General features: G+C 59.9%; 2 protein-coding genes and 3 non-coding genes across 9 annotated transcripts in view; 1 reads left to right on the top strand and 4 right to left on the bottom strand.

Annotated features, from left to right (window-relative positions):
- LRRC75A (leucine rich repeat containing 75A) overlaps positions 1-2,115 on the top strand; it is a 35,395-nt gene extending 33,280 nt beyond the window's left edge. Inside the window, exon 4 of the mRNA XM_067715178.1 lies at positions 122-2,115. Coding sequence (XP_067571279.1) covers positions 122-641 — 520 coding nt within the window. The 3' untranslated portion in view covers positions 642-2,115. The remainder of the gene's footprint in view (positions 1-121) is intronic.
- On the bottom strand, positions 2,116-21,570 carry TRPV2 (transient receptor potential cation channel subfamily V member 2). 5 transcript variants are annotated; one of them, XM_067715173.1, is made up of 18 exons: positions 21,439-21,570; positions 19,829-20,065; positions 17,793-17,926; positions 15,679-15,972; positions 14,771-15,069; positions 13,104-13,277; positions 12,551-12,706; positions 11,912-12,007; positions 11,027-11,097; positions 10,396-10,561; positions 10,198-10,264; positions 9,780-10,105; positions 8,742-8,869; positions 7,852-7,931; positions 4,446-6,414; positions 3,656-3,721; positions 3,176-3,245; positions 2,116-2,483 (listed from the first exon to the last, which is right to left on the bottom strand). In XM_067715173.1, the coding sequence occupies exons 2-15, from the start codon at positions 20,026-20,028 to the stop codon at positions 6,320-6,322; spliced, it is 2,286 nt and encodes a 761-aa protein (XP_067571274.1). In that variant the 5' UTR covers positions 20,029-20,065; positions 21,439-21,570; the 3' UTR covers positions 2,116-2,483; positions 3,176-3,245; positions 3,656-3,721; positions 4,446-6,319. The 5 variants fall into 5 exon arrangements, with proteins under 5 accessions (XP_067571274.1, XP_067571275.1, XP_067571273.1 ...); XM_067715174.1 differs by lacking the exon at positions 21,439-21,570 and adding an exon at positions 21,181-21,293; XM_067715172.1 differs by lacking the exon at positions 21,439-21,570 and adding an exon at positions 20,567-20,780.
- LOC137213749 (small nucleolar RNA SNORD65) lies at positions 2,556-2,628 on the bottom strand. The gene has a single exon (XR_010938370.1). It is a non-coding gene; the product is annotated as a small nucleolar RNA SNORD65 (small nucleolar RNA).
- Positions 3,326-3,396, bottom strand: LOC137213727 (small nucleolar RNA SNORD49). Its single transcript, XR_010938349.1, has one exon. It is a non-coding gene; the product is annotated as a small nucleolar RNA SNORD49 (small nucleolar RNA).
- On the bottom strand, positions 3,802-3,868 carry LOC137213729 (small nucleolar RNA SNORD49). Its single transcript, XR_010938351.1, has one exon. It is a non-coding gene; the product is annotated as a small nucleolar RNA SNORD49 (small nucleolar RNA).
- Positions 21,571-21,588: the final 18 nt, after the last annotated feature.

Below are 21,588 nucleotides of genomic sequence, written 5' to 3'. Positions count from 1 at the left end.
GCAGTGCAAGGGGACCGGGGCCCCTGGTCTCTGCCCCGCGGGCAGAGGGCTGAGCGGAGGCTGCCTCCGGAGAAAAGCCTGCCCCACCCGCTTGAACCCTGCTGTCTCGTCTCCCCTTCAGCCTCAAGGCAGTCCTGGCCGGGAGCCCTCCGGACAACACGGTGGACCTGTCTGGCATCCCGCTGACCCCCCGTGACCTGGAGCGGGTGACCGGCTACCTGCAGCGCTGCGGGGAGCAGGTGGATAGCGTGGAGCTGGGCTTCACGGGCCTCACGGACGACATGGCCCTGCAGCTGCTGCCCGCGCTGAGCACGCTGCCCCGGCTGACCACGCTGGCCCTCAACGGCAACCGGCTGACGCGGGCCCTGCTGCGCGACCTCACCGATGCCCTGAAGGACCCCAGTAAGTTCCCCAGCGTCACGTGGATCGACCTGGGCAACAACGTGGACATCTTTTCACTGCCCCAGCCCTTCCTGCTCAGCCTGCGCAAGCGCTCCCCCAAGCAGGGTCACCTGCCCACCATCCTGGAGCTGGGCGAGGGCCCGGGCAGTGGGGACGAGGCCCGGGACGAGACTGTGGGCCAGGAGGACCCTGGAGGGGACCAGGAGGCCAGGGAGACTACAGGTGCATCTCAGACGTGACAGGGAGGTGGGGGCCTCTCCAGGGAGTCCTGCTGGGGTGGGATGGCTGAGGCAGGGCGGGCGTTCCCAGCGGGGTAGCGGGCCACCATCCAGAATGGGCCTGGCAGCACCTCCCCCCGACCCAGGAAGCCAGATGGTAGCATCTAGGAAAGGACTGTAATTCCTCTCTGGTCCTCTCCATCACCCCCTCGTCAATCCACATCTGCCTTTTGGCTCCTCAGCAGTCATCCCTGGCTCAAGAGGAACCAACCCTCAGCTTCCCAACTTGTGGGTGCCGTGTAGGGGCTGGGGATGCTGGAGGCTTGAGTTGATGTGAGCGGTCAGAGCTTTCCCCCCCAGAAAAGGAAGTGTAGTGGGGACTCTGCATCTAACCCGGGATTTTCCAGTCCTGAGTTACAGATATCCAGATGCTGGATGTGCCCCTGATCAAGGCAGGTCGGAATCTCTAGCTCCTGGCTGACGGTTGGGGTAGGGGACTGGCTGCTGGAGACCCCAGGAGCCTCATCCCCGTCTGGACTGAGGGGTGTCTGCCTCCTCCTTGTGGCACCCAGGCTCCTTGGGACCAACTTCCCGGCCTCAGCCTCCATTTTCAAGGCTCGCCCTTCAGCCTGACCTCAGAGGCCACGGGACCAGCCACCCCCCATACCCTTCAATATTTAGGACAGTCTGGGGCAGACAGTGCATGCCACTCAGAAACCGCACAGCATCTCCACCTAGTGCAACTCCACATGCGTCGGTGTTCCTAGGGTACAGGCCAGAGTGAGCCTTGCTTGCTTTCATAAGGACCCTTTTCCCATAAAATCCCTCCCCATGGAGTCCCCAAAGTAATCCTTGCTACTTTGAGCACATTCCCGAAAACCCAGGACCACAAAGCAAGACAACTGGGAGAAGGGGAAAAAAATAAACCGGAGGTTCCCAAGGGGAGAAAGCCAAGGTTTTCACCCTACCTTCCCCTTACCCAAGGCCTACGGGTTAAAAAGTCATCCCTTTCAGGCACAATTAGCAAGTCCAGGGAGATTGGGAACCAATCATTCTTGAGCTAGAGAAAATCATTCTGGGTGCCCAGTGTTGGTGAACCAGAGCCCCTCAGGCAAACAGCAGAGGGCTAGGGAAGCACAGCCTGACATGCCTCCAGCCTCAGGCCAGGTACGTCGGAAGGTGGCAAGATGGGGGTGGGTGAAGAGCCAGACAGTGGGACCTTGCCTGCTGCTGTCTGGGCAGGTGTGGGGTAGGGCTTCAGGAGCTACAGGGAGGCTATGCAAAAGGGCAGACAGAGCCCAGAGGGGCAGGGACTGGACTCGCGTGTTACAGATGCCTTAAAACGCTTTGGGATTTTTGCCCCAAGTCTCAAGAGGGAAGAACAGCTTAGACCTACCTAAAGGGAAGGTGACAAGTACTAATACCTGGACCGCTAACATTTGTCAGCAGTGATCAAACTGGACTTTTTCTTCAAATACACATTTGTAAGAACCAATACCAAAGACCATACTTTTATTACATTGTTGATGGTTAACTGCATGGAGATACAAATTTCAGGAAGTTTCCAGTTCAAAAACCTCAGGCTCTCACCCAAGAACACACTTATACAATATTTAAAAGTACAAAAGCTCCTTTTGGTTAAGGGACGATACAAGAAACCTCATGAACTTAGTGACACCAGAAATGCCAGTCCACGCGGTCCCAGAAAATCCATTTCTTGGCTCTCATTGGTAAGAATGTCCCTCTGATACTGAGCACAAGGTGTTTCTACACCAAATGCGGGAGGCCCAGGTTTTCAGGGCCCAAGCTGATGGCTGCCCTTGTTCCTTTGGACTTCAAATTCTGCCCCTGCCGCAGCACAGCCTGCAAGGAAATTAAGTATCAGTTAATCTTACTTTATACTCTAAGAACAGTCATTCACAGCCTAAAAGATATCTTCAGAAAACCGTAGGTTCACCACCACACGATCTGCCGGTAATTCCAGCTTTTTTAGGTGATTTCATCATTTGATATCCTTTTCTGCAAATCCATTTCAACAAAACTAGCTGCTTATCCATTCTACCGTGGGGGTGGTCATTGTGTAGACCAGATCTTACATCTTCTTGGGCTGGGGTACTGCTGCCACTGCCGCCCGCTTTAGAACTCTGCTGTGCAGATCCCACTCTTCGGTGCTCAAAGCTTGGTGGGATGAATGAGGCACCCATGGACAGACAGCAGATGCCAAAAGCAACTGGAGGCAGTTCCCATCGTCTTAACCTCCGTTCAAGTCACGTTATCGCAAACAGACCCAAGGCTGTCCATCTCAGAGCAGATAAGCAGTTTGCTCAGGACTGTACAGCCATGACATCAAAAGGAACTCCTGGGCTCACTCTGCCGTCTGGTCCAGACATCACGCACCGAAATCATTCTCAGATATTTTCTCTAATGCTCAAGGGCTGCACCGACACAAAGTATTAGGTCAGCCGGACCTGTATCTGGTCCAGCAGAAACTTCACATGAATCAACAGCTAGGCCTCCTCAACCACGAACTTCTCCAGAGCCCAAAGCTAGCTTACCTCGGAGCAGGCCGATGCTCGGGCTCCCACACGGTGATCACGCGCTGGCCACCCTTCACTAGCTTGCAGCCTGGGTGAAGACAGATTATGGGTCACAGTCCAGCCCAGCTTACTCCTGGGCACCAGCTACTGGTGAGGACGCGTGACTGCAGTCAGCCAGGAACTGGTTTCGTCAGTTATCGCTTCTGACGGCACTTCCTATTAGTGATTTCATCAGAGCAGCCAAGCACCTCACCACAGTACCGCCCCAGAGACCTGGGCTTCGGCTAAAACCGCCGTAAGGCATCCGTGTCTCAATACAGATGCGGCTTAGACATAACTAGGGGCCGCAACCTCCTAACCGTTGCAGTTATGCAACGAGGCAGCGCATAATTACGTCAAATGCATGAAAGCGACAACAGGTAAGACACCAGGCAGTTATCAGTGCATTTAAGGTTGCAAGACCGACACGGCTAAGTAACAATACGTATTAATCCTTACCCAGACTGGCTCTTAACCTCGGGTTGGGATGCTGCTCCCGTCTCCAAAAGCGAGTGTGTCTACCCTCTGAAACAAAGATTAGGGCGTGCATTTAGGGCAGACTCGGGCAGCTACAGTAACGTAAAGCATCAGGTGTCAGCGACTGCGGTCGGATGGGCTTAGAAATCGTCAGTCCTCGCGTCTGACGGCACTTGCTACGGAATCATCAGGATAGCCGACCAAGCCTCCCTTGCGGCCCCACTACGAACGTCGCTCCGCGCCCTAGGGTGCAGGCAGCCCCGCTTACCTAGTTCTCTCGGGGGGTGCTCACTCCCGGCGGCAAGCCCGGGGTCAGGGGTCCCGAGACGGTGGCTACCCGGCCGGACGAAGACGCACGCGGTCCTCGGGCCTCGGCCCCCAAACTCGGACACAAGGCCACGGCGCCCGCCCTGAGGCCCGCGTGGACGCAGCCGCCCGCCGCCCTCCAGTTAGGCTCCCCGAGGACATTGTTCGAAAAATTAGAAAAGCTCTGGGGCTTCCCTGGTGGCGCAGTGGTTGAGAGTCCGCCTGCTGATGCAGGGGACACGGGTTCGAGCCCCGGCCCGGGAGGATCCCACATGCCGCGGAGCGGCTGGGCCCGTGAGCCATGGCCGCTGAGCCTGCGCGTCAGGAGCCTGTGCTCCGCAACGGGAGAGGCCACAGCGATGAGAGGCCCGCGTACCGCAAAAAAAAAAAAAAAAAAAGAAAAAGAAAAAGAAAAGCTCTGGCTCCCTCGCCCTTGCTGCCCGCGGACTGGCCTAGACGAACTCACCACCAGGCGCCCGACACCTACGGTGGAAAGGCCCCACAACAGCCGTCCCAGCCTCTTAAGCAGTCGGAACATTCCACCCCTCACAGAAGGGAGGGGGATTATGGCAAAAGACTCAACGGAACTTCCAGCCCGTTTAATGGTGCAGGCGCCGCCCCCGGACTCCCCCCTCCTGCAGAGCCCATGGTCTCTTCCGAGGCCGTGGAATTCTGGGTCACAGGGGCACAGCGAGCCCCAGCGCGCGTGCGCAGGTCCAGTGCGCGCCAGCCGTTTGGGGACTTTCCTGCTGCTCCGCCGCCCCTCCGCCCCTCCGCCCCTCTGCCGGGTGGTCCTGAGCGGAGAGTCCGCCGTCGTGAGCTTCCGGTTGCTCCTCTGGAAGGTGGAGCGACGGAGGCCCCAGACGGCGGTTCTGCGCATCACGTGCGATCACGCCCTTGAAACCCTGCAGAGCCTGGGCGCGCGGCAAGTGTGCACACACCGTAGCTGCTTCTGGCCCTGGGGGGCGGTGCCGTCTGCTCTCCCTGCACGAGCCTCTCCAGCCCCCTACGCTCCGACCCCCCTCCTCAGTCTCCTTCCTCCGTCCCCTCTCCCTCGGGACTCCTCCAGCTGTGCTCCGTCTCACCAGCGGCGAAACCTCCCTCCGTCCCAGCGTGGGAACAGGCTCGGCTCTTGCCACTTAAAAAACATTCAACCCGTGCACGCGCGTCTTACGAACACACATTACCCTAAGGGTGAAAACTGGAAAAGCGGTAGTGAGACATAGGTTTTTGAGCTGGTTTTAGAAATAAGCGTAGCATTTTAATGGAGGGAGGGGAGGCTTCTAGGGAGAGCCAAGTCTAGGAGTCAGACACACACGAGGTCCACCATCCTGCGCGAAGGATATACTGCAGGTGCCAAGGAGAGCAGGAGGCGTCTGCAAAACCGCGCGGAGGGCTGGGGGGTGCCAGCTAGGGCCCCCGTGGGCGCCGGGAGCCTCTCAAGCCTTCAGAGACGGGGGTAACTTGTTGCCCTTGTGTCTCAGGAAGGTCCCTCAGGCTTGGAAGGGTGGGAACTGCGCAGGAAGCCAGCGGGGAGAGGAGGCAATAATCCACAGCCTGAACTAAGTAAGCCCAGGAGCGCAAAGGCTTTGAGAGACGTCCTGGGGTGGCTTTAAGGGGCGTCTGGAGGCTGTGGGAGAGGAAGGACAGGCTGCTGTGCTTGCTGGTGTCCACCACCTCGCGTCTGCGGTGACAGCAGGCACAGCGCCTCGGCTAGCTGCCTGCACCCCGAAGAGGGCAGCTGGGGGGCGGTAGGTGAGGGTCCCTGTGCTCAGGAGAGGGCAGGAGCAGCCCGGCCCCAGACACAGATGTGAGCTCACAGAGACATGCAGACGCCGACCAGCTCAGGGGCCCAGTACCTTTTTATTTTTTTTAATTCTTTTTAATTTTATTTTTGGCTGCGTTGGTCTTTGTTACAGTGCGCGGGCTTTTCTCTAGTTGCATTGAGCGGGGGCTACTCTTCGTTGCGGTGCGTGGACTTCTCACTGCGATGAGCTTCTCTTGTTGCAGAGCACGGGCTCTAGGCACGCGGGCTTCAATAGTTGCGGCACGTGGGCTCTAGAGACCGTTGTGGTGCTCGGTCTTAGTTGCTCCGCGGCATGTGGCGTCTTCCCGGACCAGGGCTCGAACCCGTGTCCCCTGCATTGGCAGGCGGATTCTTAACCACTGCGCCACCAGGGAAGTCCTGGGGCCCAGTACCTTTACTCAAATAATGTTTCCAGGAGAGTTAGCCACAAGAAATTACTTATTTATTTTTGCCACCAAAGTCTCTTGAGGTCCCAGAGCCAGTAGGTGGGGCTGGAAACATTCCGTGCTCTGTCCTCCCGGCCCCCTGCTGCATCAGTGGGACTCAAGGAGCTGGAGGGGCACATGGTCTTCCTCCACGGCACTGTCCTGGCTGGATTGGGAGGCCAGGGCTGGGTTCTTCAGGGCGCCTGTGAATGGGATGAAGGGAGTGTCCCCAGGACGCAGGCACCAGGGAAACAGGAGGGAGCCACGGCCATGAAACCACATCATGCCAGGGGACAGCAGCCTCGGGGTCCCCAGCAGTCCCTCTCCTGCCTCCCTGCTTCTGCAAGCATCTCTTGAACCCCTGCCAGGTGCCAGTCAGGGACCTCCTCCCAGGAGCTGAAAGCCCCTGCAGGTGACAGGCCTTTGTGTTAGAAACCAGAACAGCCGATGATGTGCTGAGGAGCCAGAGGGAGGGGAGCGTCAGGTGCTCAGACGAGAGAGGAGACCCCCCACGGCCCCCCCGCCACCGGTGGGGAAGGTGGAGAAGGGACGCCCGGAAGGATGGAAGGGCACCTACAGAGACACGAGCCCGGGAAAGGAAGGGACGTGAGCACTGTGGAGGGACCGGCCGGCACATGGAGGGAGGTGCGGGGAGGGGGCTGGACAACTGCTCTGGGCCTTGACCCCGAGGGGAGGGGTGCGGCCTGCCAGGGAGTGGGAGGCGGTGTGTGGTGCGGCTGTGTGTAGTTTTCGTCTACGTACGAGGGACTGGAGTAGGACGAGCCTGGACTTAAAGCCTTGTCTGGGGTCCGGGTGCCAGCTGAGCAGCCCCCGCGTGGTGCAGACGTGGGAGAGGTGAGGCGCAGGGCAGAGGGGTCGGCGGCGGGACCGCAGCCACCGGAGGCCCCAGGACACTCAGCACCAGGGGGAGGGGGAGAGACCCGCAAGGCCCCCCGCCTGGCCAGGAGGGTGGGGCCGACTACAAGGCTGTTCCTGTTGGGGGCGTCCAGCTGGAGGCGGCGCGGGCGGGTGGGACAGGGAGTCGGGGCGGCGCGGGGCAAGATGAGGGACAAGGGGGCTTTCCGAGTCTTGCATGGATGGGACGGCAGGACTCGGAGGAAGGGCGACACACAGACAGGTGCGCAGGAAAGCTGTCGCTTCGCGAGGGCCGCGGTCAGGGACCCAGGAGCCCGGGCGGCCGGAGGAGACTCCACGCACGTACAGGGTCTCGGGTGGCCACGGCAAGTGGAGGGGTGGGAAAGAGCACGAGAAAGGAGAGGAGGGGGGACGAAGCCTTGAGGTGGGTGCCTGCCGGCCGTGGAGGGGGACGAAGGAGTCGGGGTGGAGGGGGCCAGCGCCACCCTAGAATGGAGGGGACGCGGGCCTGATGGGGACAAAGGCGGATGAAGTGGCCTCTCAGCGGTGTGGCGGCAGCGAGGCTGGCCTGTCGGGGCGGAGCCACGGGGCTGCGGGGGCCTCCCTAACTTGTCCCCCTGCTGGCGGAGGAGGGAGGGGAGGGTGCCCAAGAGCCGGTTTCCCAGGCGACCGGGGGGGGGGGGGGGGGACGGGAATAGGGGGGAAGCGCCGCTTTAAGGGGCAAACCCTTTACACACACACACACACACTCCACAGCTACTCACCAGGGCCGCCTGGCCCCGAGGGCTCCTCACGCACCGTGGGCAGCGTCTGCTCCCACGCAGCCCAGTTCACCTCCTCTACCCTGCGGGCCACAGGGCAGCTGTGAGGCTCCAGGAGGCCGAGGCCGCAGCGTGCTCTGCCCCAGGAGAGGGGCCCCCAGGGCTGTGAGGAGGACGGGGCTTCTCTCCGCAGGACACTGGGCCACCCAGCAGCCCCCCGCGAGCCCCGTCCTCTCGGCTCTCAGACTGCCGCCCCGGCCAGGCGCCCACCGCGGGGAACAGGTGTCTGTCCCCTCTGGCTGTTCACGGCGACCTGGGTTGCCCCCAGCATCCAGAGAGGAGTTTAGATCAGCTGGATCTGTGTGTTCCCAGGTTCCGGGGCCCTTTCACGGCTACTCTACGTGGCTAAGACCCGCCGCCCTTGCTTGGCTGCTACCTCAGGAAAGTGTGTTGCTGGCCGAGCACTTGTCACCAGGTTCCCGCCCCCATGGGAGCGTCTGCTCTGCGTGGAAGGGTTTGTAGCCTCCGTGGTCAGGACGGGGGCGTTGGGAGGACAGAGCAGACCAGCCAGGGCAAGCTTAGCATGCTCTAACCCGAGGATGCCTCTGGCTTCTTGGCCTCCTCACTGTGCCCCATTTCAGGCCAGAAGGAGTCGGTCAGGGACCACTGGGGAGGGACCTCCAGTTTCAGTCAGTGGGACAGGAAGGTGACCAGACAGGAAGAGCAGGCAGTGGAGGCCAGGCCTATGAGATCCAGCATCGCTGACCTCGCCTGTCCAGGGCAGAGTCCCCTGGCGCTCCGAGGCCCTGCCTTTCCCACCAGACCTGACTCCTAGCCGCTGTCGCCTGGTTTTCAGCAAGGTCCCCAGGCCACCCCCCAGCCTCTCCACTCACCTGAAGCACCAGCGCTCGTCGGGGAGACCGTCCGGCCTGGTGCCAACTGTCAGTCTCACCCCTGCCCGCTGCTTCTTCCTCCTGCACCACCAGTAGCCATTCTCCATCTCCAGGACAGAGATGGCTTTCTGGGGACAAAGGATACATCAGACAGAGTAGCCAGCACTTTACAGTAGAACTCTGCATCTGCTAAGTGCATGGATTTGAGTCCAGCCCCGAGGTTTGATTACGTATGTGGTGTCAGGCCCTGCGTCCCTCTGAGTCTCTTTCCCACTTACAGACTGAGGCCAATATGCCTTGGGTGGTTGCTGGGAAGTCGGCATGTGACGAGCGCCCTACAGTTCCTTGCAATTGCAACGTTACAGGTTCTAGAATTCCACCAGGTATGGAACGTCACATGTGCCTGCTGCTATCACACAAGCGAGCTGGGGGCGGGGGGCAGGCACAGAACTTTGCAGGTGAGGGGCTTGCCCAAGGTCAACGGTGAATTGGTCACACAGTCCAGCCCCCGCGGGCGAGGTTCTCCCTGCACCAACTGCCTAGGCCCACCCCCGACCCTCCCCAGTCAAGAAGCAGCTCTTGCTTCCACGGCAGGCAGGTGCCACATGAGCTCCCAGCTACCCGAGCCCCTGCTCCCAAAGCTCCTGCAGCCTGGGCCAGCTCCAGGATCGCACATCCCGCCTGCCTCGTCCACCAAGCCTGCCCCACGGAACAAGCGACGAAGGGGGCTACATGAGGGCGGGGTCTCCGTCTCGTTCTCCGCCGGGTCTTTCGAGCCTAGAACTGTGCCTAGCCCTGCACTAGGCTCTCAGGAAGCTCTTAATACTAATGATGACGGTGGCTAACACGCTGAGCACCTACTGTGTGCCAGGCACCGCCCTCAGCCCTTACTGCAGCCTCACATCAGCCCTGCGCAGGAAGGAGTGGCCGAGGGAGGCCCCGAGAGGGCCGGACCCACTCGGGGACCCAGCTCAGTGGGTTCTGCGCACTCCTGCCGGGCCTGGAACGCTGGAGGGGACGGGGCACCTCGCCGGGCACCTGCAGCTTCCAGATGCTCCAGCTGTCGCTGGCGACACTGCTGACGGTCTCGCTCATGAGGGCGACGAGCATGTTGAGCAGCAGGACGTAGGTGAGCAGCACGTGGGTCAGAAGCAGCAGCAGCGCCACCCCACGGAAGCGCAGCTGGGCCTGGACGGCCAGCTCGCCCATGCCGATGGTGAACTTGAACAGCTCCAAGGAGGCGTCCAGGACGCCCTCGTACGGGGCCGTGCTGCCCTCCGCGTCCCCCTTTCCCGCCACCTCCGTGGTGTTGGAGCCCGCAGGGGCCCCGGAGTCCCGGGCCTCCCGGCTCAGGCTCACCAGTGCTGAGGAGATAGGCAGGGGGTCCTCAGCCTGGGGAGACCAGCAGGCAGCCTCGAGGGGGCGCAGGAGTGGGTGGGGGACGGGGGGCCTTTACCTACAGCGAAGCCGAAAAGGAAGACCAAGTAGACCAGGAGGAAGCGGAGCAGGTCCCGCAGGATGACCTAGAAGGCACGAGCCGGTGGGGGGTTCAGCTTTGGGGAGTTACCTGCCTGCCGGGCCCACGAGGAGCCCCCCGGGGTGCGGTGTCCAGCCCTGCCCGGTCTGGCTGCACGGGGCCACCCCTGCCTCTCACCTTCTGGATCATGACACTGTAGATGCCCGTGTGCTGCAGGCCGCGCGTGTAGTACAGCAAGTTCAGCCAGCCCAGCGCCAGCGAGCACACGAGCAGGGGCAGGTACCACTCGATGGCCAGGAAGCACAGCACCTGGGACAGCACGGTGAGCAGCGCCTGGACCAGGCTGCGTGGAGGCAGGGCGGGGTCAGCTCGCGGGCCTCCTGTGGCCAGCACTGACCCCCGCTGCCGCTGCCTCCGCGGTCTCAGAGATGAGAAGGTCCGCCTCTGTCTGGGACTGGATCCAAGCATCCTGACCTCCACCTCGGGCAAGGCATTCAACCCCCGTGGGCCTCAGTTCCCTCCCCCGTACAACGGGGGTAACAGTAGTAACGCCCGGCTCGGAGAGTGTCGGCGAGGATTCAGGGAGACACGCGTGTAAAGACTTCAGGCTCCACTGGTGCGGAGCGAGGGCTCGGTCGATGTGACTACCATGCTCAGGGCCCGGACCGGACAGCAGCCCGACTCCGGGGTCTGGCCTGTGAGCTGCTCCCAGCCTCCTGGAGCTCCCTGGCCCAGGGTCCTCATCCCCAAAGCCCGCCTGGTGCCCTCTCCCAGGCAGGAGACGGGGGAGGAGTGAGGGCGCACGTACAAGAGGATTTCAAAGTAGCTGTCCATGAACGAGATCCAGATGAACAGACGGCGCCTCCAGAAGTACCACAGCTGCGGGGGAAGGAGGAGGACAGGCCGTGACACCTGCTCTCCAGGCCACAAGCAGCCCCGCTGCCCTCAGGGCCGCCGGCCGGCCTGCTTGTAAAAGTCTCGCCAGGACCACCTCAGGGGCTCGGGCGGCAGCTTTGAATTTTTGGGGTGCTCATGAGTCCTGCTGGTAGCTGAGAAAGTTTGGACCCTGTTTCCAAAAAGTGCAGAGACCCAGACAATGCCGGGGCCTGCTGTCTCCCTGTGGGTCCAGGTGGAGGGCTCACACTCCGCGTGGTGAAACAGGCTCCTTTCCCTCCCCCGCCCTGGCCTCACAGGGACCACCAGCTGCTCCAGCCAACCTGGCCTCGGTGCCTACGTCCTGCCCACCCTCCAAGACTCACTCCAAGAGTCTCAGTGCCACAGCCCAGCCTGTCTCCTGCAAGCTGGCAGCATCTTGCCCTGAAGAGGCCGTGCTGGAGGCACTGGGCTGAGTTCCCCCTGCCGCCACCCTTCTGTGCTCCCCAAGTGAGGAATGAGCCAGGGACCTGGGGTCAGGGGCTTCCAGCTCCATTCCCAGGGGGGCAGAGCCGGCACTGCCAAGGAGTCATAGGAGATATCTGCTGCCCCGTGGGCACCCCAGAAAGCACAGCAGGGAGGGTACCCAGCCCAAAAGGCAAGGCCAGAACCTTCGGCCCTCAGCTGCCCTGAGGCTGGCCAGGATGGGACCAGGTGTGGGATTCAGCTTCCCGTACATGGAGGGACTGTCGTGAACTCACTCTCAGGCTGCTTGTAGCAGAATTCCAGGTTTGAGGTGGGGGATGTGAGGAACCCTCACCTGGCCCATGAGGATGTTGGCCCCCACAAGCAGCATCAGGATGTGGCCCAGCAGCAGCATGGAGTTCCCAGCAGTTCCTTCCAGCGGGAGGAAGTCCTGCACGAAGACACACTCGGGTCAGGCCTGGGGTCCCCCCCAGCAGCTCCCCGCTGAGAGCGAGGCTGGGGGCCCATTGCTCGTGAGAGCTGTGGGGAGGCCCCCCGAGCAGCAGAGCAAACATGGGCTCTGGAGCTAGACTCCCTGGGTTCAGATCCCAACTCCACCACTCACAGCCTGTGTGACCCTGGGTAAGTTCCTTAAACTCTCTGTGCCTTCCTTCCCTCAACTATAAACTGGCAATGATAAGAGTTCATCATCTCAGAGGGTTGTTGTGAAATTAATTAAATACGTTAACACACGTCGTCAGTCACTTGAATACTTTCTCACGTGTGCTGCACACTCAGTGAGTAGTAGTATTGTTGTTGTTACTACTATGTTGTTACTTCCGTATCATGACCAGCTGTGTAAGCGCCGTGGGCAGGCCACCAAGCGGTCCGGCCTCCGGTCAGCATTTGCAGGACGGGGTTGTAATCCCTGCCCCATCTTCTGCCAGGATTGTTTCCAGGAGGCCTCCCCAGGATGTGCCCCTCCCTGCCTTGCCTTGTCCAGGGCAGGCTGGTGGTAGGTGACAGCGGTGAAGATGGACATGTAGGTCAAGTAACACAGGAAGTTGAAGAGGAACCTGGGGATGAGCAGATTCCACTTCACCTGCAGCAGTTTGTTCAGCGGCTCCAAAACCACCATTCGGTGCCGGTGCTGGGATGGGAAGGCGAGAGCCAGAGGTGCATTCAGCAAGTACACGTGGAGGCACCAGGGGAGAGCGGAAAGGGTGCGGAGCCCCGAGCGACCCCTCCCCGCCGGCCGCCACCCCACCCTCGTGGCTGTGGAGTGACAAGTCCAGAGCAGGTGCTGGTCAACAGAGAGGCCCCCAGTGGTAGCCACCGGGACCCCGGTGTGACCCCTGTGTCGGGTGGGACCGGCCTGTGTGGAGCGAGCGTGTGCCCAGCGGCCGGGTGCACACGTGCGGCCACACCCCGACTGTTCAGTTAAAGGGCAGGGGCGGCCCTGCAGGCAGCCCCGAACTGTGGACCTTGCAGGGAGCTCTGCCAGGCCCCCTACGCACACCCCCGCCCCTGGGGTGAAGCAGGCTCACCGGGCTTTGGCAATGAAAGGCGATGATCTCCAGCACTGAGTTCTCCTCCCAGCTGTCCACAGAGGCCAGGTCATACAGCGACACCCGCACAGGCCCGTAGGACCACTCCGTGAACTTGCGGGAAAGGGACTGGCACGGCCCCGGGAACTCCCGCTGCAGGATGTGTCTGAGAATCTACAGGGCAGGCACGTGAGCTTGGCGTGCACAGAGCTGCTCACCGCCCAGACACGCGTACATGCCCTGCACCCACGGGTCCTTGCGCATATGAACTCTTACACAGGTCCACGCACACTCAGCCACCACGTAGACACTCCCACCCACCCGCCTTTGCCAGCCTGCCTCTTCCTTCCGCACTCCTGCCCCAATGCCTCTTTCCTGGACACTCATATGGCCGAGGGACCCCCAATCCAAGGGTCCTTAAGGCCCCATGAGATCAGAGGCTACCAGTTACACACGTGTGTGCACGTTTGTGGCCAGAGTCTAGAGCTTTCAACAGACTAGAAGCCACCCCTAACCCGGACAGCTCCAGAAGCAATTTGGTCTTACAAATGAGGAATGGTGGGGAGGCTTCCCAGATGGGGCAGCGGCTTCCATAGGCCACACAGCCATGCCTCTAGACGGCAAAGAGAGGTACCCACACCCCAGGGACCTTGGAGGGCAGGAAAAAAACATAAAACTTCCGCTTATGTTAAAATACCTGTGTTCTAAGCATTGGGCCCTGTGTCGGCTGTGTGGGTTGTAAGCTCCCCTAATAATAAGGATCAGACAACAGGAAAGTCTTTTGGGAAAAAAGTAAAGCTGGATCATGCTTTTCTTTTTTTTTCTTTTTTGCCGAGCGGCTCTTAGTTCCCCAGCCAGGGATTGAACCCGGGCCCTCGGCAATGAAAGCGCTGAGTCCTGACCATTGGAACACTAGGGAAGTCCGTCGTGCTTACTCTTTATAAGAGTAACCTATAACTTTCAGATAAATCAAAGTTTTAGGCATTCAAAATCAAACTGCAAAAGAAAAGTCTGGAAGCAAATATGGATAGGGAATATACACACTCACGTGCACACCTACACATGCACACACACACACACAGTTTTAAAACCTTGTAGAAGGAATTAAGCAATAGCAAAACCAAAGAAAAGATAACACTTGGATACATAAAAATGTAAAAATTCTGTGTCGCAAAAAATGCCACAAAAATTTTTTTAATGTTGAACTGGGAGAAAAATTTGCAACTGTTATAGTAAACAAAATGATGATAACGTTCGTTATCAAGAACACTTAGCCATCAATACGAAGAAAACCTGAGAGCTAAGAACATGACAAGACTGTCTCCTAATCAAGAAACCCAAGTGACTTAAAAAATCCCTGGGAGTTCCCTGATGGTCCAGTGTTTAGGACTTGGTGCTTTCACCGCTGTGACCTGGGTTGAATCCCTGATCAGGGAGCTAAGATCCCGTAAGCTGCGCAGCCAAAAGAAAATAAATAAATAAAATAAAATCCCTGTTTAAAAATGTAATATATTCATTCTGTAGCTCACATATAATTTATCAGTAAACACACACACAGGAGAGGTGCATGCTGAAACTGTTCTGAGCTAGACACCACCCCAGGCTCTTCCTGCAGAAATCCCGGGTTGAGTCCTGCTGCTTCCTGGAAAGGGGGGCTGGCCACTCACCTCAATTTTGCCCTCCTTGGCAGCCAGCTTCAGGGGCGTGAGGCCCTGCAGGTTGGGGATGTCCTCGAGCCGCACCGTGGGGCAGAGGCGGGCCCCCGCCTGGAGCAGCCCATCGTACATGCGGGTCACCATCTCCGTGTTCTCGGCCGAGTCGTCTGCGATCATCACCAAGGCGTGCAGGGCCGTGTTGCCCAGCGAGTCGGCGGCCTGCAGGCTGGCGGGCTGGTGCGGGTTCTCCAGGAGGTAGGTCACCACGTCCCACTGCTTGGTACACGCGGCCAGGGAGAGGGGCATCTCGCCTGGGGGCCGAGGGGACAGCTTGGGCCTTGGGCCTCCCAGCATCCACCCGCCTGCTTCTCACCCTCCCTGGACCTCCTTGAGGTGGGTCAGGCGCCCACAGGAGAGGATGCGCACAGCCTTGGGGTACCGGGCCCACCCAGGCCAGTGCAGTGAGCGGAGAAGGCCCCGGGCCCCGCATCCTCCTAGGAGCCCCAGTCAAGGTGGCTCTGTCCAGCTCTGACCCAAGGGAGAGGGGCCCAAAGCTCTTCACCATCTAAGGGAGCAGAACGGGAGCCTGCCAACCAGGGTTCCCGCCCCTCGCCTCTTTCTCTTTGCTTTGCCGGGGCCTAGACACCCCTTTCTTCAGGCCCCATCTGGTCTAGTCTCCTCACACATCAGTTCTACGCCCCCGTTCCCCTGCCCTGGTCTGAGCTCATGTGTGGTGAGCTTCCTTGGCCAGACAAGGATAAAACACCTCTTAAGACAAACTGCTTTTGCAGGCGGCCTAGCTATTAGAAGCATGAGCCTCAGGGTCAGACAGATCTGGGTTTAAGGGTCACATTAACCCTGTGACCTTGGGCAAGGCCTTACCCCCTCTGCAGCTCAATTTATCCAAGAAGGCTCCTCACCGAAGTAGAAGCAGGTCTCTTGGCTTTTCTTCTGGAAGAACTGGCCACAGGCCCGGGCATGCACGTCAGCCCCATTCTCCACCAGGAGCTTCACACACGGCAGGCTCCTCTTCTCGATGGCGATGTGCAGGGCGCTGTGGCCTCGGTAGTACTCATCTGTGCACTGGGCGTTGACCAGAGGCCGAGGATTGCCCAAGTCCCGGTCAATCTGCAGCAGCGGCTCAATGCAGGCGTTGGTTCCGTCCCGAAGGTTCAGCACGGCCTTCATCAGGCATGTCTTCCCCGTGGAGCCCTCTGTGGGAGGAGGGGGGGGCACCGTGGTGCTCAGGCCACCCACCTGCCTGTACAGTGAGCCCATGCCCCAAAGTACCCCGGCTGGCTGGAGGGAGCTAAGACTCCAGCCAACAGGTGTTAGAATACCAACAGGTATGACTATAGTTTCTGCCCTAGAAATTAAGTTTCTAAGACAGAGTTCGTCATGTGTGCAACACTATCTACACGAGAACATGTGGAGCAGTATTTTTTTTTTTAATTTTTAAATTTATGGCTGCATTGGGTCTTCGTTGCGCACGGGCTTTCTCTAGTTGCAGTGAGCAGGGGCTACTCTTCGTTGTGGTGCATGGGCTTCTCATCGCGGTGGCTTCTCTTATTGCGGAGCACGGGCTCTAGGAGCACAGGCTTCAGTAGTTGTGGCTCGTGGGCTCTAGAGCACAGGCTCAATAGTTGTGGCTCATGGGCTTAGTTGCTCCGCAGCATGTGGGATCTTCCCAGACCAGGGCTCGAACCCATGTCCCTGCATTGGCAGGTGGATTCTTAACCACTGCGCCACCAGGGAAGCCCTGGAGCAGTATTTCTTAAGTGGCTCTACCACTTAATGACTCTGTCTCTTCTGGGCAAGTCACTTGGCTTCCTGTTTATTTATTTATATCTTTGGCTGCACTGGGGCTTCGCTGCTGCGCACCGGCTTTCTCTAGTTGTGGTGAGCGGGGGCTACTCTTTGTTGTGGTGTGTGGACTTCTCATTGCGGTGGCTTCTCTTGTTGCGGAGCATGGGCTCTAGGCGTGCAGGCTTCAGTAGTTGTGGCGTGCGGGCTCAGTAGTTGTGGCGTGCGGGCTCAGTAGTTGTGGCTCATGGGCTCTAGAGCACAGGCTCAGTAGTTGTGGCCCACTGGACCAGGGATTGAACCCGTGTCCCCTGCATTGGCAGGCAGATTCTTAACCACTGCACCACCAGGAAAGCCCCTTGGCCTCTCTTAACCTCAGTTTTCCTCACTGTAAAATGGGACCCTTCAGGGTTATTGTAAGGATCACATGGAATTATATACAAAATTCTTAGCCCACAGAGGGCCTGGCACACAGTGTGTTGAGGCTGAAAACTACACACAACCTAAATGGCCACCAATAAGGGGTTAGTTAAGTAAATTGTGGTAAATGTACAGGATGGGAAACTCTGCAGGTTGTTACAGTGACTGAGTTAGAGGCCTGTGTACTGAAATGGACTAAGTTGGGGGAAAGCCCATTACAAGCACATCATTATGTATTTACATCAATGGCATGACCCCATTTATGTAAATATATGCCTAATGTATTTAAACAGTTTGAAAGTATGTACCCCAAATCATTATCAGGGGTCCAGGATGACAGACAGTTTTTATCCTCAGCTTTATACATTTCATTACTATTTGAACCTTCTAGAAGGCACACATGTTCTTTTCCTAATCAGATATCCCCAAACAATACAGATATTTAGATTTGGGGCAAAGAATGCTCTGAGATGGATAAAGTGTAAGGTACGTGTATTAGATCTCAGCGATGCTGCTACTGAAAAAGAGAGAGAGACAGGGAAAGGCTGCATTGAGGAAGGCCGTGAACATCCCTCCATTCGGCCACTGAAGCGGCTGAGGGCGGCAGACACAGGCTGGGAGCCGGTGGGGTGAGTGGAAGAGGGAGTGGGCTGTCCTCGCTCTGTCAGCAGGGCCCCTGCAGTCATCCTGGCAGGAGGGCTGCTAGAACTCCGCCCCTGCTCGCCCCTCAGTTCCTGACTGAGGCCAACACCCAGCGGCAGCCTGGTCTCAGCACAGCACACGGCGGCTCTGGCCCGAGCAGCAGGCCTACCTGTGTACTCCGAGTCCGTGAGGTACTTGCTGGTCCGGCGCAGGTACTCTGGTAGCCCCACCAGATCCTCGGGGACCCCCCGGGCCACCACGCTGAAGAGCCGGTCACGGTCGAAGCGGTTTGGGTCTGGTTGGCTGTGGGGGGATGTGGTTTGTGACTGACGCTGCAGGAGAGCCCTGGGCCCCCAGAAAGTCCTGCTTCCCAGGGAGCCTTTTCTGGGGCCCAGGAGCCCCTTTTGAGAGCCTCTACGCACCCAGGCAGACCAAGGAGACCGCAAGTGCTCAGACCCGCGGAGCAGGGGGCTCTGTCTGGGGCACCGGACCACGCATCCTGACTGCAGGCGTCTCCTGTCACTCGCCAGGTGCTCGCAACAGCCTCATTATCCATTTCAGCACAGGAGCTCGTCATGGCTCTTGAGCTGGGCTCTGGGGCGGGGCGGGGCGGGGCTACCGGAGGTGCCCACAGACTGTTGGGGGACGTACGTGCCGCTGGCCTCAACAAGAAAATCAAGAAAAGCCCCACATCCTCTCCGAAACCATCTATGGACGAACAATGGAGTACCTGCCCCTTTGGCCCTCACTTCTGCCCTGCGTGAGTAATCTCTATTTTCTCCATCAGACAAACAAGGAGGTAGAGTAACTTTCCCAAAGTCACACGGTGCAGAGCTCACGGGGTGTGGGATGCTGGCTGTTCAACTAACTCTAGACCCCGACTCCCAACCCCAGAGAGACTCCAGGCTGGACAGACGGAGGTTTCTCAGAGACGTGGGGTCCAGAGCGGACACCAGACACTCACAGAATTTTCCTGAGAAGCCACACCTCCGGGAAAGGCCCCAGGAGGTGCTGGTAGCCCTTCTGAATCCAGCGGGTGTGGGCATCCCCGCCTGGGCTCGCCCCTGGGGCTCCTGGTACCACGACCAGCAGAAAGGAAGGGACAAGAAAGGGGGGACTGTTTGATGCTTTGGGGACCCTCAGGTCTGCCATGGAATGGATTAACCAAGAAAGGGTTGGGGGCTCTGATGAGTGGGACTATTGGGATCAGTCGTGTTTTAAGCCACGATCCAGCAGACCACGCGGCCACGACGTGACCAATAGGTCACTGCGGCTGACTGGTGAGTCCCGTGGTCAGTCCGGCCAGGGGAAGTGGCTATTTGGACAAAGCACTTCCTGTCACAGGGAGGCATCACGGTCCTGGTATAGGGAGGGCCCCACGGGAGCACAGATTGAAGCACCAAAGGGCATCGAGGGGCCGGTTCTGCCTCGGGCAGCCTCTCCCCGTTCCCAGAAGCTTTGCAAGCATCCTCTCCTGACCTGGTCTGAACCTGACCTCGGGCCTGCAGCACAGACAGGACAGGCGGCTCTGCGCTGGGAGGCCGAGGCTGGGGGCTGAGTCCCAGGCATGAGCAGGGAGGGCGGGGCTTCCCTGGCAGAGTGCTGCCTGGCCCACGCACGTTCTCCAGCCTCGCATGTCGGACCTCACAGTGCGGGGATCCAGGTGCACCCTTCCCCCACACCCACAGGACCGGAGGTGGCGCTCCCGCGAGAGTGGCTCCCACAGTCTGAATTAGAAGACATCACGGGAAAGTCACAGTGAAGGTGGCTCTGAGCAGAAGGCCACCGTCCTCAATCCCCAGAGTCCACGACCCCAGGGCAACAGGTCCAGCCTTGGAGCAGAGCCCGGGAACACCTGGGACATTTCCAGATGTCCTTGATTCTCTTGGACTGGAGCATGGATCTTGCTAGCACCCCCCGCAGGGACTGTGGCTGGGAAGGGGACGTGCCAGGAGGGGAAAGAGTATGTCCCTACAAGAAGAACACAACCCCAGGAGACAGAAGGCCAAGAGTGGGGAAGGTTCTGGAAGGAGCAGCCCCAGAGAGCAGAGCAGGGTTCAGCCTGTCGGGCCCAGGAGCCATCAGAGCCAGACCCAGGACGCCCAAGGCTGTGGCACAGGGGCACTGGGGCTGGGCTAGGCCACCCAGTCTGACTCTGCTGGAGGTGAGGCCCCCGGGCTCCCCCCGCCCCGCTTGCTGCCTCACCTGGCACCTGCCCCCTTTCGGAAGCTGAGGTTCACTTTGATCTGAGGCGAGAAGTTCCGGTCCTCGCCCTGGAATGGTGACTCCATGGGGGGTGGCCCGGCACCGCTGCCCAGTTTTCCTTTGTCCACCTGGGCACCATCTTCTTGGCCTCCATCTGATGTCTCGAGCCTGAAAGCGGGCGGGCTGGAGGGCGAGGACATCCTAAGGGGAGGAGGCTGCTCCTTCCGGCTGGAACCTCTGTGGGGACAGAGATGTCAGAGGCATCTGCTTCTCCCAGCAGGAGTGGGGGCAGGAGGGCTGGCTGAGGCCCAGGCCCAGAGAGGTTTAGAAGCTGGGTACAAGCAGACCAGCCGCCAGCCGGGAGCTCGGCCCGGCAGGAGCGGGGAGGAGAGCAGGAGGGAGGGCCAGGATCTGCTGGAGGAACAGGGGCCACAGCTGTCCCTGACCTTCCATCTGGGACTTCCTGATCCCTGAGAGGCCACAGGCCCTGGTCCGAAAACATCTTGCTCAGTGGCCAATATTTACATCAAAAAAAAAAAAAATGCAGATTTGGGTGGGGCAGGTCGCTCAACCTCCCACACAGGGGGTGTGGGGTGCTCTGGGGAAACCGTTGGAAACCCCCTGGCCTATCAAACCCCTCATTTTGCTGCCAGGAGGACCAGGGCTCAGAAAGGGGAAGTGACTCTCCCAAGGTCCCAAGCTGCTGGCAGAGCCTAGTCTGAAACCACCGCGGCCTACCGTGAGGTTCCTCTGCAGTTCTCAAAACCTTTCAGGGCCCATCTGTACTTGCAGTTTCTGAGGAGTGCCACCTCGGTGTGCCTTAGGGTCTCTAGGGGCTTCACAGCAGGAGGGAGACGCCTCGCTGGTGCCCAAGCCCCCCTCGCCCAGCAGCTCCCCGGCAGGCCCGAGGCCAGGCTGGGGAGCTCAGCGCACCCTCCGGGGAGAGCTGAAACCACAGCCGCCAGCACTCGCCAGGGCGTGGCCCCAGGGCGGGGAGGGGGAAGCCCCGGGGGCCCCCCCAGTGGATGGGCAGAAAGAAGGCAAATGAGTCCAGAGCTGGGGAAGGGGGAGACAGCGGGGCTGGCAGGGAGGAGAAGGGGGCAGGGAGCGGAGCAGAGCTTGGGGACGGGAAGCGGAGGGTGGGAGGGTCAGGGCCTGGACCATCTTCTGCGCAGCTTCAGCCCCGGGGGGGCGGGGGGCCGGCGGGGGGCATCTTCCCACAGCAGCAGGAGAGCCCAGGGCCTGTCGACTGCCTCATCATGCAGTTTCGACCTCGCGTCTTTCTGCCCACCCTGGGGCGTCCTTCCCGGGCCACACGCCATTCAGCCTGGCTGATGTCCCCAGCCCCTCACCATACTGCCTCCCAGCCCTGCTCCCAAGTCTCCGCAGCAACAGCTGTCTGCCCAGCCGCTGCACCACCGGACCCTCCATCCTCCCGGCCGGGGAGGAAGGATCTGGTAGGCCAGGTGGAGAAGAGAGCCGGAGCCCCTCGAAGACCCTGGCTCAGGGCTGGGGGAGCAAGGCGCCCACCCAGGCTTCCCGGCCGCCACCCTTCACCGTCAGGATTCGGGGCCCGGGCCCCTGGGAAGCCCGCATCATCCCTGACTCACCGGCTCGGCGGAGGCTGCGCGCGGCGCGTCCGGGCGGGCGGCGGAGCTGCCGAGGAAGTGCGTAGGGGGCGCGGAGTGGCTGGGAGCCCCGCGAGCCGGCTGCGTCCGTCGGCGTTCCGCACGCTCAGCCCACCCGGCCCGCGCGCCTGG

This window comes from Pseudorca crassidens, chromosome 19 (genome assembly GCF_039906515.1).
Source record: "Pseudorca crassidens isolate mPseCra1 chromosome 19, mPseCra1.hap1, whole genome shotgun sequence".
Classification (NCBI taxonomy): domain Eukaryota; kingdom Metazoa; phylum Chordata; class Mammalia; order Artiodactyla; family Delphinidae; genus Pseudorca; species Pseudorca crassidens.
Note: the sequence above shows the minus strand (reverse complement) of the source record. Positions and strands in the feature narration are given on the sequence as shown.

Bases quoted from the DNA above. Each gene is read 5' to 3' on its own strand.
- TRPV2 (XM_067715173.1), bottom strand. From the start codon at position 20,028: ATGTCCTCGCCCTCCAGCCCGCCCGCTTTCAGGCTCGAGACATCAGAT. The intron at 11,098-11,911 runs GTGAGGGTTCCT...CTTCCCCCGCAG, and splicing joins CCAACATCCTCATGGGCCAG to CTGTGGTACTTCTGGAGGCG. The intron at 10,106-10,197 runs GTAAAGGCCCCC...CTATCTCCTCAG, and splicing joins CCTTTTCGGCTTCGCTGTAG to CACTGGTGAGCCTGAGCCGG.